Genomic DNA, 19,634 nt, shown 5'->3' with positions numbered 1-19,634 from the left:
AAACAAACAACAAATTTTACAGAGAAAAGCTTGGGAGAATAAGATTTTAGACCCAAGAATTTATTGGCAGAAGTCTGCTTGATATTTGAATCACCACCAGCTGCTGCACTAGTGTCACCAATCACAGTCCCAGCTGCAGCAGTATTGAGTAGAGACAAGCACATAATCTTCTGGATAAATAAAAACATCAAAACAAGAAGAATTGAGAGGCTGAAGCAAGCTAACATGATGGGTTAGTATTGATGAGGATTGAGTACTCAGCAGGTTTACAGCTCAGCAGCTACATTATGACAGTGTAAATTTTACGCTGAGTAATCACAAGCTAGAGAATGTCTGTACAGAAGAGTGGGGAAGGAGTCAGCCGAAATGGAGAGGAGAAGTGAAAGACAGCAAATCATTTTTACTGAATGGTCAATCACCGAAGAATAATAACAGACAACTTGAAAATGAGTTTAGTGACCAAACAGTCAAAAAGTGAGGAACTGGTGGAATGGAAGATGTCTACACTGGTTGGTTCAACAGCTAGAGACAGACATGGAGAGTATGTACTGAGTTGTAAACAGTTATGTTAACCATTCAGTTGTTGTAGTAGTAGTAGTAGTATCTGAACCAGCTTATTAACTGTAAATGAGGGGCAATAGAAGTTGAGTACCGCTGTATTCAGGGGAAATAGGTAGGAGATAAGGGAGGTGATTACAATGACATTGGTGGTGATGATGATGATGATGATGATGATAAAAGTCATGGTAGTCCGGTTTACTGAGCCTTCTTGTCTCCTGTTGAAGTTCCACCACTTCCACTGGCTGTTGTGCTGTCCACTGCTGGTTTGTCACTGTGGTCTTCATAACTGCAACAAAACAAAATGCTTTATATCACTACTACTACTACAATTACTGCAAAATATACAGCAATACAATGGAGTAGGATCTAATTTGGTGGCCACTACACTTTACAGTAGTACAAAGTTAACCATTTTGACACCTGTACAAGAAACAACAGTTTCAATTTTTTTACATATTACGAGCCTTAAGTCTATATAACTAAAAACTTTTCTCTCTTTATAATTGAAATCACCATCAGAAGGGATTAACTTTTCTGAAACCAACTCACTTGAGGCTGCCCTTGGTTCTATGATAAAAAATTCCCATTTTAAATTGATCTAAAATTCTTCCATCAAAATTTCATGTCAATTTATATTCCAAACACCAACTAAATAATGAAGTTGCTTTACTACATTATTATTTTCAAAATTAATTGAAAAGAAAGCATTATATTTCGAAAGAAATATAATAAATGGTTAAAGAAATTGTTAAAATTTCTTTAAGAGCAGCCAGAGCTGCCTAGACCCTAAATTGATAATTTCTAACATATACATAAGGAGCACCAAATTTTGGTGTGGGGACAGCTAGTTATATTGGCCCCAATAACCATTCTTAGCTTTTTTTTTCCTCACCTGCCAAATGCTGCCTTGGTGTAATTTGAACTGAGAATATAAAGGAAACAGACAAAATTACTTGTTTGTGGATCAGTCTCAGACTAAATATCACAATCAACCAAGCCACTATATATGGTTATGTTTTAAAATAATACAAACTATTTATACAAGAAACACAATGCTCTGAGCACACATCTGCACATTAGTGACGTGACATGACATGAACCATTGATAGGTCTCTTTTGGAAGAGTTGAATATGAGGTTCATCTAAGGGTGAAAGCTAATCTCAGAGAATTTGAAGTCACTAGGGTGATTAAGGTACTCAAATGTGACAAAGCTGTGTGGGGGGGTGGGGGGGTGAAATTCAGCATGAGATGTTAAAAGCCTTAAATAAAGAAGGTATTCTCTGGCCAAAACATGTATGCCAAGTGGCTTGAAATTCTGGACAGACACCAAAGCAATTGGTGATCCTAATTTTTAGAAGAATATTCTTGTTGAGTATATGGCAGGTGTCTAGAAAAAAGATGTAGGGATACTGTAAGGCCTAAGCTAGCTGAAGAACAGTGACCAAAGATGCACCCAATAGAAGGTCTACAAGAAAATGTTGGAACATACTGCCAAGAAGTGTCTGCTTGCTTCATAGATCTTGAAAAGGTACATGCCAAGGGACATGCTGAGTAGAGTAATGTACCAGCTTCAGCATTTAATCCACAGAAGAGAAATTGGTGGAGGGGGGGAAAAAAAAAGAGAGAGTCAAACTTGCTATCTTCAATCCAGTTTCCATAATGACAGAGAGGATCTCTTGAGTATTATTACTCAACAGGGTACATAGCTCAAAGATCAGGGAGGTCAAACTGTTACTTCTCCACATTGAGAGGCTACAGCTCCAGTATGTATGGACATGTAGTTAGCATGCTGCAGTAAAGGATCACAAGACAGATCCTTCAAGCCAATCTAACTGGCAGAAGACCTAAGGGTAGACCATGAGGGAGATGGTTGGATAATATCCCTAGTCTTTGTCATGCTTTGGAATATACCAAGAAAGTTTAATAAAGATGATTGTTTCTGATAGATCTCTATGGAGTAGGTGCCTGAAGACTATCCCAACAACCTTTCAAGAGTGAAAATCGATAGATGGATATATAATCTAAGCTGAATCATGCAACTACATCAGGTATGCATCATTAGCAAGTTAAAATTTGATTATCATTTGACAGCAACCAATCACAGGTCTTTGTATCCAATTGGAGCAAATTACATAGTAGGAAGATCTGTTACAAATAATAGCTAAATCGCCTTTAAATCACACCCATACTTAGGACTACCACGAGCCCTAGGATTCATAAAACCAGAACTTGATCCAGTTTCCATGGATTACAAGACTCCCCCCCCCATTGAATGGTATGCCAGGGTTAATTTCATTGCTATTGCTGAAACTTATTTAATTTACACCCAAGTGGGCTGGAGCAATGTGAAATGAAGTGCATTGCTCTAGAACACAATGCGCTGTCTAGCCTGGGAATTGAAACAACAGTCTTATGATCGTGTTGATCAATATCACACACATACACATGCTATGTGTATGCAGAAGAGAAAAACAACCAGCTGACTTGGCCAATCTTACCTGAACAATTCTTTAATTTCTCCACGAAGTAATGCTACACTTATAGGGACACCTATACAGGCTGGTACCAGGTACAGCAATGCAGGCTGGCAAAGAGAGAACATTGACACAGTTTAAAGAAGAATAACGATGAAATGTTGACAAGAAACATGGATATCTCAATGACAGTACAGTGTGTAATGGGTTTAAAGCTAGATTCTGGATTTGACATGTAGGATACTGCAAATAAGTACACCAAAAACAACAATAGTTTCTAATTTAGGCACAAAGCCAACAATTATTGAAGGGAGAGGTACAATTAATATCATCAACCTCTGTTCTTGACAGGTACTTTATCAATTAGGATAAAAGGAAAAGCTGTCCATTGCAGGATTTGAACTTAGAACATAAGGAGTTGGAATGAATGCCACAAAGCATTTTTTCCCAATGCTCTGCTAATCCAACGCCCTAATAATAATAATCATTATTTCTTATTTAGGCACAGGATAATAATTTTGGAGGGTAGAAGCTAGTTGATAACCAATAGACAATAAAGAAGTCTTGTAACCTGTTGGTTTTTAATACAACACCAGTACATGCTAAGTCAACCATTGACATTACAATAAAAAGAATAACAGTTCAATACATACCTGAGCATGTTTGAAAACGTGCATAACAAAAATAGTTGCCACTAAACCAAGGAAGTAAGCAAGGAAACTTGAGTAGAAATAGGTTCGTGACCCTTTCTTCATACTGGAAAAAAAAAAAAAAAAAAAAAAAAAAGTTAGCAGGCTACCATCAACTACAAACTTTCAAGGCAGCTAGGGAACGGAAAGATGCCATTTTCTCACTTTGGTACAGACAGACAGAATGGTAAAGAATCACAAATAGAGAGAATGGAACAAATTTTTTTCTGTAAGTGATATCCATTTACATAAAGTGGATGTAGATTTCTCCAATAATAGATCAAGCCAATGACTGATATTTTATTAAACATTTGGTCAAGGAGGGTTGCACCTGGAACCTTTTTTTTTACAAGGCCTCATATTGGTGCAAGTTAAGGTTCAGAACCTGTGATTCTTAACCTGGAAGTTGTAACCCCTATGAGGGTGTTGTAAGTTCACAAGAGAATGATGAATGCTTAGGGAGGGTTGTGATTTTTCTTAAAATACAATATTTAAACCATATACAATATTTATATTTTAAACCTATTTGGAAAAAATAATCTTTACCAAAGATAAAATAAGTATCAGGGAGCTATGTTATCAGTGAACAGTGCATAACTGGTACTTATTTCATCAACCCCAATAGGTTGAAAGGCAAAAATGTCTCCCTCTCAGTTGTGACATTGAAAGTTTTATCAAACAAGTACTCGGAAATGAATTTTATGTTGGATTCTAATACATTTTTTTTTTACTTATATATTGAGAACATTGACATGTCTGTATTATGGGACCAACAGTTTTAGCACTATTTACTTATAAAAATTCTTTTTTCAAGTAAAGATAGAGCTCCGTCTTTATAATAGAAGAATAAAGCAGAAGAACAGACATGTTCAAATCCAGAGAGACCATCAGTCATAATTCATAAAACAATCAAGTCAAGATCTATAAGCAGCAAAATAGAAAATAACTCTTTCAGAAAACATAAATACAAGGCCTGAAATTTTGGGACAGTGTGGGTTTAGTCAGATACATAAACTCCAGTACTTTACTGATACTTCATTTTATCAACTTCAGAGGGTTGAAAGGAAAGTTGACCATCACATAATTTGAGGTCAGAACATAAAAGAGCTGGGAGAAATACTACAAGGTATTTTGTTTGATTCTCTAGTGATTCTACCAATCCATGACTTTCAAGTAAAGAGTAATAATAGTTATTTTACAGCAGACTGGTGTAAATACGAGGGAGTACCCAAAAGAAACTGGAATTTTGCAATGTTATTTTATTCACTTAATTTTACATATTTACATTTTTATCGCCTTCAAAGTATTCTTTATTTGAAGCAATGCATCGGTCCAGACATGTTTTCCACTGTTTGAAGCAGTGCTGGAACTCTTGCTAAGTGATGCCGTTTAATGTTTCCGTTGTTTTTTTCTTCACCTCTTCCACATCTGCAAATTCTGTAGCACCAGCTTTCATCACCAGTGATGATCTTCAAAAAACCCTTTTCATTTGCAATTTCTTGCTCAAAATACATTGGCAGGAGCTCCAGGACACACTGATCATATCAACAAGTTTGTCAATTGTTCAGTGACAGTCCTCCAAGATCAGTTCATGAATTTCGTGTTTTCATTCATTCGAAAGGTTGATGTTGCCCTGAACGAGGTTGGTCTTCAAATGACTAGAGACCATTTCTAAAGTGTGAAAATTACTCGTAAACTTGTGTTTTGCTCATGGCAACATCCTTGTAAGCTTTTTGAAGTATGAGAACTGTTTCAAGCACCATTTTCCCTGGTAGAAAACAGCATTTCATGGAAGTATGCAGTTCCTTCATTTCAGCCATCGCAAAAATTGACAAACAGGGGAGGAGCACTGCAAAACAAAGATGCACTACATGACAGTATGACATCACTAGACACTGCTGGTTGGCAGACTGATACCTGAGGGTTGCATGAAGTGGTTTCTATTGGTAGAAGTCTGAACTACAATGGGTTGTCCCACAGAGAGTGTTTCTGGTTATTTTGGGGGGTACCCCCTCATATAACAGTTTGATATGAAAAGAGGCCATCACCATATTTTACTTCCAGAAGCAGAAAAAACAAGAAAAATCTCTAAACATACCTGACATCGAATCTGAGCAGTAAGGCAATGAAAATTCCAGGAATAACTATGTCTCCAAGTCCTAGCATGGCAAAGTTGTCTGCTGCCAGTCCTTTTTCTAAGAAGTCTTGTGGGAACACCACTGGAGAAGAAGGAGAAATTACAGAGCACACAACCTCTGAAATTAAGAACAACCAATAATTCAGTCAACCACTGGTTGACAGCAATTTTGTTTAGTAGCTTTCAAATCACAAAAGAAAAATTTGTCTATAGAATATAAATTGTGAGTATGAAACTAAAAAGTGAACAAAAGCAGAACAAGGCTGGTTGTCTATTTTGTTCTTGATAAATTTTCATTGCACATCCACATTTTACAAAAGAGCAACAATATCTTATGGCTGCTGCATATCATCATCGTTTAACATCTGCCTTCCATGCTGGCATGGATGGAAATGGTTTGATTGAGGACTGGGAAGACAGGAGGCTGCACCAGGCTCCCATCTGATCTGGCAAGTTTTCTACAGATGGATGCCCTTCCTAATGCTAACCACTCCGAGAGTGTAGTGGGTGCTTTTTACGTGCCACTGGCATGGAGGCCAGTCAGGTGGTACTGGCATTGCCCACAACAATGATTTCCCCTGACTCAACAGGTCTTCTCAAGCACAGTATATTGCCCAATGATTGAAGGGTATTATTAAATGGGCCAGTTATGTGACATTGGCGTAGGCCATGGTCTCACTTGATTTGCCAGGTCTTCTCAAGCACAGTATATCTTCAAAGGTCTCAGTCGCTTATCATTGCACACTGATATTACACATCCAGCACAGCATACTAGCTTCATACAAGCTTACGAATGTCCTCAGCAGTCACAGCCCATGTTTCACTGCCATGTAGCATGGCAGTTTGCACACGTATCATACAGTCTAGCTTTCATTCTGAGAGAGAGGCCCTTTGTTATCAGCAGAGGTAGGAGCTCTCTGAACTTTGCCCAGGCTATTCTTATTCTAGCAGCTATGCTCTCAGAGCATCCACCTCCAATACTGATTTGGTCACCTAGGTAACAGAAGCTATCAACTTCTAGTTTTGCCCCTGGTATGTGACAGAAGCTGTTTTTTGCACATTTTCAGTGTTATTGCCCCTGTGCGTCTGCCACACAGAAAAAAACTATCTTCCCAGTTAGCTTTCCTCCTTTGATATTGCTGCATCTCTTATGTGTCCATAACTTACACTGGGTACATCTTATGGAGTTTCTACCTATGCCTTTTCTACAGATTGAGCAGGGCCATCTACCTGAAGGGATTTATGATTTGTCTGCCTTCCTATTCTCTAAAACTTTGGTTTTTGCTAGATTGACTCTAAGGCCCTTCAATTCTAGACATGGCTTCCACAGCTGAAACTTCTCTGGTTCTGATAGTGACTCAGCTACTATAGCAGGGTCATCATCATTTAATGTCCATCTTCCATATTGGCATGGGTTTGACAGGATCTGGTCAGCTAGAAAACTACACTGGGCTACAGTGTGTTTTGGCATAGTTTTTATGGTTGGATGCCCTTCCTAATACCAATCACCCTATAGAGTGGACAGTGTGCTTTTTATGTGGTACCAGCACAAGTGGGGTCAGTTTTGGCAGAAATTATTTACAGAAAAACCTAAGCACCTGAAATAAAAGTAGATTATATTTTTGGCAATGTTAATTGAGGACTTATCAACATTAAGGATATATTCCTTATATGTACAATAACTGCCATTACTATAAGTTTCCCATCACTAACTTCTCTCACATCAAAGTGCTTTCATTGAAAACAAGCAGGTCATACTTACATTTTATAGGAGCTTCAAAAGACTTAGCAACTGTTACCATAACATTTGTCCCAAATACCTATAAAGGTGAGAGAAACAAGCATTAAATTAATAGACAGGAAATTAGGTTAAGTAAGAAAATTAGAATTAGTGTTAATTAGTAGACCATAACAACGAGTAAGGATACTCACCCAAAAAATGTCATACAGGAAGAGTCCACACAGTAAAATACAACCTGTGCTAACTCTGTTTAAAGACAGCAACTCAACACCATTCACAGCAAAGGCTAAACCAAATAAATTATTTGCTACCCAATGCTAGAAAAAATATAAATATGAGACATTTGTTTAAAAATTAAAAATTTTAAAGAAAGCTTTGGATTTAAATTCATTCATAACACTTTCTGAACTGCATTATTACACTTGAGATAAGGCTGTGAGCTGACAGAATCGTTAACACACTGGACGAAATGCATAGCGGTATTTCATTTGTTACTATGTTCCGAGTTCAAATTTGCTTTTCATCCTTTCTCAGTTGATAAATTTTGGCAGCGACGGAAGGTGGGTGGGGAGGGGGGGGGGTCGATGTAATTGACTTATCCCTTCCTCCAAAATCATTTTAAAGTTCAGGCACAGGAAACCAGGCCAACAATTCTCCAAGACAGCCGCTCAGCCCTGTAAACTGGATGACTCTTACTCTTCAGAACCCTTGCAAGACCATAATATGAACTGAAAAGGATGCCTCTTCCATGCATCACACAGCTTCCAAGCTCTCCAGTCTCTGAAACTACATCCAAAGCTTTTGATTCTTTGCCAAAAAGGACCTCTCATTTCTCCACCTTTCAACCACGATAATTCCTTCAACAGTATTTACACAAAGAAAGCCACTACCTTTGCATTCAACTCCACACTACACACGAGGTACATTTCCTCCAAAACATTTCCACCCAACCAAGCATGCATATCCATACCAAATATGAAAGGACAATGTCCCTACCATTAACCTAAACTAATGCACTGTAGAGCTAGCCCCAGTATTCACCAAAAAGTTGCTTTCATAATGCTGAGACAAGAGACCAAATATCTTGTCAATCACCATTGGGCTCTGGACCTAGACAGATTTGGTGAAATCTTGTCTTTGCACTATTTGTAACACGTCTCCTGTCTAAACTGCCTAGCTATGTGCTCTATATGAATAACTGCTAGATTGCTTTGTTGTGGCATATGCTGATGGATCTTTCTGTGATCCACACTATTCAATTTTGGTGCGTTTCCGATATTTGGTCCTGCATCCTCGCATCCCATCTCTACTGAACATCATTGACCAACTCGCCACCATCTCCAATGCAGATGATACCGTTATTCCTTTCTTCCTAATCTTCAGTACTCAAGTGTCATCTTTTCAGTGAGTTCAAGTCAAAAACATGATTGCAAAACAAACTTCCTCAACACAGGGCCTTGCCCGAGTCACATTTAGAAAAATAGGTATTACACCGTTTTGGTAACAACCTGCTAGAGATCACCTTTGGTTTCCATTAAAGTTCCTTGTTAATTTGTTTCAAACACCAGCTTAATAATGACAAAGTTATTTTACCAAATTCTTAATTAAAAATTTATTGAAACAAAGCCAGTGTGTTTAAAGAGAAATATGGTAACTAAAGGGTTAGAACACATGCACACACAGTTTAATAGGTTTGCCAATGTAATTAACTAAATGAGTTACCTTTTTTAATCCATACCACAGGCCAATTAAACAGCTGACAAACAGACACACTAAGTCTTTTCTGTCAAATTCATAGTTTATGACTTCTGCAAAAAAAGAGTTACAAAACAATATGTACATACCAGCATATTACACAGAGAAAGTTGATAGAAATTATAGAAACAAGAAACAGCAATCAAATCTTCCTCAAATCACACTCCACTATCTTGTAAAAATAGTCATTGGAATAAAGTAATCCTTAAAAAAAAAAAAAAAAAAAAAAAAAAAAAAAGAAACTCAAATGGTTACAAGGTTTGCTACTCAACCACATGATTCTGAGTTCAGTCCCACTGCATGACATATTGGACAAGTGTGTTTTCTATTATAACGATGAATTGACCAGTCATGAGTGGATTTGGTCAATGGAAACTGAAAGAAGCCCATCATATATACCTATGTGTATGTGTGTATTACTGTCACCTTGCTTTGATTCTAATCTTCCATGAAAGAGTTTGGCCGTCAGGAGATATTATCTTACTTAGAAACAGGTGAAGGTTGGTGACAGGAAAGGCATCTGCCTGTGGAAAATCAGCCAAAATGAATTCCATCCAGCCCATGAAAAAGTGGACATTACAATGTTGAAGATAAAGATGAGTCATCTATTAATACACACACACACACACACAAAACTGCACCAACAGCTGACACTGGCTATCTCCTAATTACACACACAAAACATGCTGTGAGAAAAAGTATCAAGTCTTACCCTCCTTATTCTCCCCTTTACCCTGTGTGAAAAGGAGATGGTATTCTTTGTTGGGGAAGGAATCCGGAATCAGCTTTGAGATCCAAGGACTGAATAATAAAATTCCAAATATTAGCAAGAAATATTTAACCCTTTATATTAATATTTAAAAATGTGTTTCTATTGATTTTGAAAGCAAAGCAAGAATTTGGTTGCATTTAGCAAAATAATTAACTTTTACATATATTTCCATATTAACCTGACACTTAGAACATAAATTAGGATGAAATGCTTTAATTTAATTATGAATACAGGCATTTTTTGTTACAAAAATGTGTGCCTGAAAAATTTTGGCATATTTTGGTATCTATTTTCCATTGTTTTCCAGATTATATGGAAGTCAATTGGAAAAGGTTCTGCATTGTAGAACTGTGTTACATTAAAACTTTTAGGAACACAACATTTTCATAATGTGAGGTCAGTTGTGTTTTAATAGAAAGTAAGATCTTTTATCAAAGAACCAGAAGTAATCTGAGGTGTGTTATTAAAATGGTAGAAACGTCAGTTATAATTTATCCTTACATGAAGCAAATAAGTAGACAGAAAAAAAAAAGTCAAAAGTTACAAGATGGAGTAAGACAAAGAAAGGAAGATGCAACAATTTTTTAAAATGTCAAACAAGGAAAACAAAAAAAACTAATGCAAACCTATTAATGTGTGCTAACGACAACACACCAAGTGCAAAGAAATAGACTGTCAGCAGTAAATTGATATATTCCTTCGAAAATACCTGCAAGAAAATAGAGAGAAAGTAATTAGTACAGACTATCACAAAAATGGTGTGATCAGTTTAAACAAGAACTCATTAGGACATAACCCTAAGGTATGACCCATATCTGCCTACATAACCTAAATCAAACTTAGTACAAAATGTAACACATAGAAAAAAAAGGTATCTGTCAAGGCTATTTTCTGAATGCTATATGTTGGTCTTTAGTGCTACTTTAATTAAAGGTAGGCTGGATTTGGAAAATTTCCAAACAGTAAGTTTTTTCTTATTCTTTTACTAGCTTTTCATTGGACTGTGCTATATGATATTTTCTTGGCCTTCATCCTCTTTCCACCAGTAACAACAACTAAATGTAAATTGTTAAAAGTTCCCATTTCAGAGAAATAAATTTGGTTGTTTTCTGCTCTGAGAATTAATCATTTCTAAATTTTTCTGGTACAAGCAATCTTTTTTCAAAAACAAATAATTAGTAAATTTAGGATTTTTGATTTAACTTGATTCTATAGTTATCATCATCATCGTCATTTAATGTCCATTTTCCATGTGGGCTTGGCTTAGACAGTTTGACAGGATCCTGCGATTCACAAGGAAGCAATGTGCTCCATATCAGCTTGCACACGGTCCCTACAACTGGATGTTCTAGCTGACACCAACCACTAGGTTGTACTAGGTACTTTTTCTGTGCCACCAGTACTAGTGGAGTTGCCAAGTAAGTTGTAAGAGTGGAAAGGACAGGAAAAAGGGAAACAGGTCAAAAGAGAAAGGTCCTCTTGACTAAGTAGTAGTGGAGTATTTGAGAGATTGGAAAGAGATAATTAGAGGTGCCTTGCTATATAGAGAAGATACAGGGCTATCCAACATTTATACAAGAGTGGTTAGGAGAATTTGGGAAAAAGGTAAGGTGGTAGTGGTGAGATGCCAGAGTAAAACCCTCAAGAAGCAAGAGATAATACAGGCAGTGAATCAGGAGATAGGGGTAGTTATAGGAGTGTGAGGGAAGAGTACCAGAAGGGAGAGATAGGGGTTGAGGTGAGTGCAGCAAATGATGAACAAGAGTGGAAGTGCAGTTTGATGAGAAATATCAGTATGGGCAGGGGATAAGATGGGAGAGATAGGAATGGAATAAAGCACTACTTGGTAATTCATTTTCTTTCTGCATATTTCCACAGAAATAAAAAAACAATATTGAGCTTTTCTTAAAAATTTTTCCTATCATACTACTCCATTTTCAAGCTTCTATTGTGTTTTACCTACACAATTTGATCAGGTATAGTGATATATGTACATATATGCAGGGTGCAATGGATAAATTGTCGCCATTTTATATTTTTAATTTCACACATTGTTTCTGATTTTGTCAACTATATAGTAGAGTGAGGTCAGTTGGGCACCATCTGTGAGAAAAATACGACACAATTCACTCTGCCAGAAATTTGGAAACGACATGCTGTATTGCTTGGCACTGACGCCAAAATGAACATTTCAGAGTGTTTGGGTGTCAATCTGAGGACAGTGCAACCTAAGGACATGTACCGAGAGTGATAAAAATTGAACATTCAGTCAACACCATGGTGTTTGGAGTGATCACTAGTGATGACGACATGCCTCCATCTTCCCACATGGCCTCAGACTCAACACGGAGCCCTACATCAAGTGCCTGGAGGAGGTAGTACTGCTCTGGATAAAGAGGGTGGCTGCTGGAAGACCCCATGTCTGGTAACAGGACTCTGCACCATGCCACACAAGCAGGAGAGCCCAGTCATGGCTGTCAGACAATTTCTGTGACCACATCACCTCTAACATCTGGCCACCTAACTCCCCAGAGTGCAACCTCCTTGATTATTATGCGTGGGGTGCAGTTGAGCAAGAGACCAACAAAACTCCTTGTAACAAGATGAACTGAAGGCAAGGATTAAACAAGGAAACCATCCAGAAGAGTTGCAGGAGATTCTGAAGTCGACTGGAGGCCTTGGCTGAAAGCCAATGGTGATTTTATTGAATAATTTTACTCTTTAGTATTTCAAGATATTTTTATGTAATTTTGGTAAATATATCCGTTAAAATGAGATGTCAGTGTTATTTTCATTTTTACGTAATTTAGACGACAATTTATTCACTGCACCCTGTGTATGTGTGTATGTATGTATGTGTGTGTGTATGTATGTATGTATGTATGTATGTATGTATGTACATATATATATATATATATATATATATATATATATATGCATGACACATGACAAAGTGGTGAAGACTGAAGACTGGTGGCATGTAGTATTGGAGAAGATCTGCTTACCAGTGCAAGTGTAACAAAGCAATCATTAAAATGATAATGGTGGTCGTCATGGAGGTTGAGAGTCTGTCTAGACTGTCTTGCCAACCCTATTCCAGTTAAAACTCCAACTACTGCCCTTTGTTACTCCTGTATCCTACTCACTGTACCATACCACTTGTGTAGTGAGAAATGGCAGTGATATATCTATATTCAATCCATCCACCATCAACCCTCTAGTACTAATTCTATCATGATGCCTAAGTAATGAGTGATAATAATTGATCTGGCCATATTGAGCACCCACTTCTCTGCCACTAGACAAAATTTTTATCCTCTTCCTTGAAATCCACCACACTCTTACCACCACCCAACTAGTGCTCACCACCATCCTTTATTGCTAGCTGTTCATGCCAATTGTCAATTTAATCTCCTCACCACTAACCAACATACTGCTATCATTGTTTCTCTCCCATTACTTCCTCCCCTAACATCTTATCAAACACACACTTCGTGCTCTATTCTTACCTCCCACTCCCCAATCCTGTCCCTTTGGACCTGTAGCACTGTATCATTGCAATCCGCTAACCCCCCACCCCCACCCCGATCTGTATGTTCCACCCACTTAAAACTTTTCACACACCCTACCCCAACAAATCCATCTACATCTCTTTCTCACATTTTCTCCCTCACACACTATGCCTACCTCTCACTCCCCAATCCTGTAGCTCCCCCACCCCCTATATACCCAAGTCTTCACCACTCTCTAATCACACTTCTTTGGCAATATCCTGCTACATATGACCTTCGAACCTCAAGGGTAGGCCTTGGCATTTGCAACCATCTATATCTCTCTCTGCCTTTACTTGACCATCTCATTTATATTCTGATCCCTGTCCCTTCAGAGTATGCCTGGCATTTTGCTACCATCTCTATCCTGATGTCCCCCACCACCTCTCTCTCTCCTTTTCCTGCACTTCCCGCAAGTTGGGTAACCATGTATCTCCTTTACGGCAGCACACTTGTTTGTCCTCAATTCTCATGCTTCTCTCTCTCTCTCTCTCTCTCTCTCAAGCCAAGTGACCTTGTACCTCCTCTACAGCAAGACACCTATATCTGTCTCTCTCTCTCACTACAACCTTTCATCATCTGACGCAAGATCACCTCCTCCAATGCCCCCGCCTCTCTCAAAAGATTTTTGTTTTGCAGGTTACTTCGTGACTGTCAGTGCAGGTGCCACTTAAAAAAGTATCCAGTTCATACTGTAAAGTAGTTGGCATTTGGTAGGGCATCCAGCTGTAGAAACTTTGTCTGTGTTTGTGCCACATAAAAAACCACTAAGTATGCTGGGTGGTTGGTGTTCAGAAGGACATCCAGCTGTAAAAATCCTGCCAAAAGTCACAGTAGTCTGGTGCAGGCTTCTACCTAACCAGCTCCTATCACACCATTCCATCCATGCCAACATGGAAGGCAGACATTAAACGATGATGATACACAAACACGCAATATATGAATTTGTCACTGAAGCACAACCAAAAATAATTCCTCAAAATATAAAATAGTTTCTCTTAAAATAATGTCATCATGGTTGTCTGCTTAAATTACAGACATCTTCATGGCAAACCATAAATTTATTTTTAAAATATCCTAATTAAGAATTAATAAGACAATGTAAAAACAAACATCAGCAGTAAAAAAGACTAGTGTAACAATGAATCTATTTACATATTAATAAATCAGTCACAATTTATAATAAAAAGAAGGAAATACTGAGTTCTTACATTGAATGCAATACCAAAATCTTGTAAAGGAGGCATGAAAGAAGCCATTCATAGATATATTTGTCTTGACAAGTGATGGTCGTAAATAAGCATCACCAACATACAAGTGATATTGTTTGCTTCCCATCTTCCATGTAAAAAATGTTTGACCATGAGGAAATATCAACTTGCTTGGAAACAGGTAAGAGTAGGTGACATTACGGGCTTCCAGTTGAACAGTCGAAATATCTGTCAGTAAATTTTGTCTAATCCGTGCAAATATTGAAAAAGTAGATGTGAAAACGGTGTGGACATTAACCTTTTAGCAGCAATATTACTCCATCAAATGTAATGTTTATTTATTCACATTGTTGTTAATTATACATCATCTCATAGCTTCGAAATTTCAATATAATTTTTTAAATTTTTGGAATGACATTGTAGTGTTGGTGTGAGTAGTCAGAGCTGGATAACTTAAACATGATACACAAGACATTTTGGCTGAATACGGCCTGCTTAAACACTAAAAGAGTTAAATTACACACAAAAGTAAAAGAGGTTATATACCTTGAAAATCATATATATACCAAACAATGCACAACTGGCAATGATAGGAAACATGGCAGCATCTTTAGATGACATGGTCTCAGGTTTCTCACCAGATTTCTGAAATGAAATCTAATTTAAAAAGAAACGCTCAAATCAAATTAAATAGAGAAAGAAAAAGAAAATCACACACAGATTACTTACAGATCAATTAGCCAGGTTAGAGTTAGGATTTTTAACAGGTTTGCATGCAGTGAAATGTTGCAAATTTATAACAATCAACTGAAAATGAGAACTGGACTAATTTGAACATTTAGAAAGGAGTCAGAACATTGAACAACAGAATTAACACGATACTGACATTTGCTTAGTAGTTTATTCATTATTACACTTAGGAAATGAATAACTGTTTCGCTGATGCGGTTAGAATAAGATTGGAACAAGTTCAAAGTAGTTGCAGATGTTTGTGGGGGAAAAGAAAACAAAAATTAGCCACTGTATAATGGTATGTTGTAGTAATAAAACTACTATTGGTCCAAAAGTATAAATTATTATTTCCCCGTTAAATATATTAAAACTAAATTAGCTTTTACACGACCCATCTTCAAGAATTTAAGACAGTTGAAGCGATTCTCTGTCTTATAGCAATTTTAAAAGATTTAATAACAGGTGGGGGACAGGAAATTGTATCTCCCATCATTGTTGTAATAGTCATCGTGTTGCCACTAGAAACCATTTCGTTTTATTAACGTCAAAAATAAAGAAAGCATGGCCGCTCAGCTTTCACTTTCGTCATCTCTAAAAATGTGTAAATGAAAGAAAACCTTCATAACGATGTTCTAGAAGCGAGTCGACCATTCACTAGTTCTTATAAGTTTATAGGAGTCAGTAATTTGTTGTTAGATAATCTGACGAGAGCACGAACTGTTGAAGATAAGTAACCAGCCAACAACTGACACAAAGCAAACGGGGATGCAGGTGGGGGTGGGAAATGATAAGTAAATATCTGCAAGTCGGTTCTCACACGCACTTGAATTTAATCAATTCAACAAAGAAGTGGGATGGGGGTAGAACATAATTCCCCCCTCCTAACCCCCAGTTAAATTAATATAAGATATAGTGATAAAGTATAGGCCGAAGAGTTAGGAGATACCCCTCTTCCAAAAACTATTAGCGAGTTTAATTAAGTTAGAATATAATAGTGCATGCACTATAATTTGTTCTTTTAATATAGTCTCACATTGGAGAGAGACAATGTGTCAAAAGGAAGCAAAATAATGACGATAACATCGCTTTTTCAATTATTTAAAAAGCCGTATGCTAATAGATATAGTACGGAAAATACATGGGAACAGTTCCACGTGTGTAATATAGAAGATAACAGGAACTGTACTAGATATACATACACAATATGGGAATAATAATCATAGTTTCTAATACAGGCACAAGACCAGGAAACTGAGTGAGGGGGTCTAGTCGATTAACTCGATCCCAATATTTCACTGGTATATTTCACCAACCTGAGAGAGATGAAACGCAAAGTTAACCTTGGCGGTTTATGTACTCAGAACGTAAAGAGCCGGAAGAAACGGTTAAGCATGTTTCACTCATACAAGACAAATGTCCATGAATCAGAAATATTTATGAGTAATTTCTTTTCTTTTTTCAATATGGGGATTATAGTTTAAAAATCATGCCAATGACAGTCGATATATCGAACTTGTAATTCTTAAGAACTGAAGATGGGGATCTATTTCGCAAAATGCGAACGCAATTCATAGAACACAAACAGCAATTGCTATAGCGCTTCGGAGTTTCAGGGACAAGGAAGAATTGGTTCTTATAGCGTTCATGTCTATTTTTTTGACCATCCAGTACATTAATCCCCATAGACTTTTGCCAAAAGCCTAACTTTGGGGATCCTACTATGAGACTCCGCTCAACTCTCGTCGATGTACAAAACGTTTTCAATCAAGTTCCGACATAGTCGACCACGCATTATTATTTATTTATTTTATCGTCTTCAGAGGGATCTTCGTGCGGTTTGAACTCAATCAGAATTAAAACTCGGTAGTTTCTTGTTTGGGAAACAAGGAGGGGGCGGAGTGTGAAAAATACTGGTTATATGAGTTCCTTTTTTTAAAAAAATGGCATCTAACACCAAAGCCGCAAGAGTTTAGAAGAGAGAAAATGAGATTCATTGATACGCATGCCTTTCTTTAAAAAAAGAAATTAGAATGAAAAATATGTTGAGTCTTTGTATTGAAGTCTTAAACAGCTGTTACTTTCTGTGACTAGAAAGATATTAGTTCCGCTGCATGCTTATGTGTTTTATATACATATATAACATTTAACGGTAAATCAATCTATTGTTGTACTTACTGTTTAATGGTAAATTAATAAATAAAAATCGTAGTGAGATAGGAACAATGCGCTAGTATGGGCAGAACAAAAATAAGCTATTCAGACAGAGAGAGATGGACGTACTATCGAATTCATTTATAGTTTACAGAAATAAGTAAAGTGTTTTTTTTTTTAACTAAATGTAACCAATCTCTTTCCTTGTTCCTTGTGTGATTCTTATTAAATCCAACATAGTTGTATAGGTAGTAGTTTTATTACCTGCCATTCTACTTCAGATGATTTAATTAGTTCAGTATTTTACAAAAATATGGAATTTTCTGTACGAACACATGCATATACTAACAGAAACACTGAGCAAGTAAGGACACCGCGGAAGGAAAACAATGGGGAAAATGGTAGTAATATGTCATATGTACGTAAATCTAAGCATCTACATACGGGTGACAGTTCGAACATCAATCTAGAACAAATTGGTGTTTCATACCCCAATTTTTAGATGAAGTGAAGAATAATCGATCAATGAGATATCATTCAAAGATCGATTGACTATAATAACCTTTTCGTATATTTCTTCCTTTCGTCTGAATTTAGAAATAAATAAATAAATAAATCGTTGATGTCCGTATCCGTCTACACGCGCACACGTATGTTCGATGTGTGCTACTGAAGTATTCTGTGATTTTTAAAGATATTTCATCCTTTTTTTTTTTTATTTTTACCTCACTCAATATCAAATCAACATAGATAAAATACGCCATTTATTTCATAAAGCGATCTTTACACGCTAATCAAGATCACAGTGCAGCTGGTTCCACATCCGCAGTATACAATAGACATATTTGTAACATTAATGGGGAGTAATTTTACACAATTGTTTAAACGGGGAAATATATAATGAAGAAGAAGTAGCTGCAAAATATTCCCTAATTCTTCCAACTGTGTGGAACGCGAAGATATCTTTTAAGAAAAACATGAACGTTACACAAATCTCGATTCATATCAAATCAACATTCGAAGTGGCATGGCTAAGAAATCGTGTATAAAGCAAGGACCGTTCCGACGTGGTTGCCATCTGGACAGCAACCGGCAAGCTTGCTGGGAGTTCTTGGTACGGTTTGGAGGCGAACAGCAAAAATATAATAAGCCGATTATTATTTTCTTGGATAAAGAACAAACGTACATAGATAATGAAATGTCTCGGTCAGAAGAAAAAGTAAAGGGAAAAAAGAAAACCCAATTTCCAAACGGAAAAAGAATGGGACAGGAAAAAAAATTGAGTCGTTTAACGGAACGTACCTTCTGTTCCTTATGGTGCTTCACGGAGCGAAAGGAACCGATAAAAATTGGTAGTAATGCCATGATAACTAGACTACTGTAAGCCACTACCATTCCCTCAGGTGTTGCAGGTACACGCATGGTGGCATTAGTAGCACCAGATGTGGCTGCATTGTCCGCACTTGTTGCATTAAGGACTGACGCTGTTTCAGATGATGTATCTGCCATATTGTCACTCTGTCATTTACTATCTCGTGTGACTTCACTTAAATCTCGTCCAATACGCTAACGCCACGATGCGGATCTTCGAAAACAAGGGAGATAACTACTGATTACATATATTTAATTTCTGGCAACACAGGAAGTGTCATTTCAATATGAAAGTTAATATCACGATAATATTAGAAGTTGTGAGATTAGAGTTAGTCTATGCATATAGATTATATTGTTACGTGTATATTTTGATGTTGTATACGCAAAGAATCAGAAGGTTTCAAAGTAAATTTAACAACCTAAAGTTTTAATAAGTAGGAAAGATGACACGACCCTGCCTTTATTTGGGAAATGACCATAGTCGA

At 37.0% G+C, this 19,634-nt stretch overlaps 1 protein-coding gene across 2 annotated transcripts; it reads right to left on the bottom strand.

The window, feature by feature from the left end:
* Positions 1 to 14: 14 nt before the first annotated feature.
* LOC106880915 (signal peptide peptidase) lies at positions 15 to 19,314 on the bottom strand. Of its 2 annotated transcripts, none has more exons than XM_014931081.3 (11): positions 19,078 to 19,314; positions 15,439 to 15,549; positions 10,757 to 10,839; positions 10,071 to 10,159; positions 9,326 to 9,411; positions 7,795 to 7,920; positions 7,625 to 7,682; positions 5,824 to 5,944; positions 3,690 to 3,792; positions 3,061 to 3,146; positions 15 to 847 (listed from the first exon to the last, which is right to left on the bottom strand). In XM_014931081.3, exons 1-11 carry the CDS (start codon positions 19,282 to 19,284, stop codon positions 757 to 759), a joined length of 1,161 nt encoding a protein of 386 aa, XP_014786567.1. In that variant the 5' UTR covers positions 19,285 to 19,314; the 3' UTR covers positions 15 to 756. The 2 variants fall into 2 exon arrangements, with proteins under 2 accessions (XP_014786567.1, XP_014786568.1); XM_014931082.3 differs by having other exon boundaries at positions 15,439 to 15,537.
* Positions 19,315 to 19,634: the final 320 nt, after the last annotated feature.

Source organism: Octopus bimaculoides, chromosome 7, assembly GCF_046866305.1.
Source record: "Octopus bimaculoides isolate indiv1 chromosome 7, ASM4686630v1, whole genome shotgun sequence".
Classification (NCBI taxonomy): domain Eukaryota; kingdom Metazoa; phylum Mollusca; class Cephalopoda; order Octopoda; family Octopodidae; genus Octopus; species Octopus bimaculoides.
Note: the sequence above shows the minus strand (reverse complement) of the source record. Positions and strands in the feature narration are given on the sequence as shown.

Coding starts and splice junctions, on each gene's coding strand:
- LOC106880915 (XM_014931081.3), bottom strand. CDS start 19,284: ATGGCAGATACATCATCTGAAACAGCGTCAGTCCTTAATGCAACAAGT. Junction 15,550..19,077: donor AGCACCATAAGGAACAGAAG/GTACGTTCCGTT, acceptor TTTTTAAATTAG/ATTTCATTTCAGAAATCTGG. Junction 7,683..7,794: donor TCCTGTATGACATTTTTTGG/GTGAGTATCCTT, acceptor TCACCTTTATAG/GTATTTGGGACAAATGTTAT.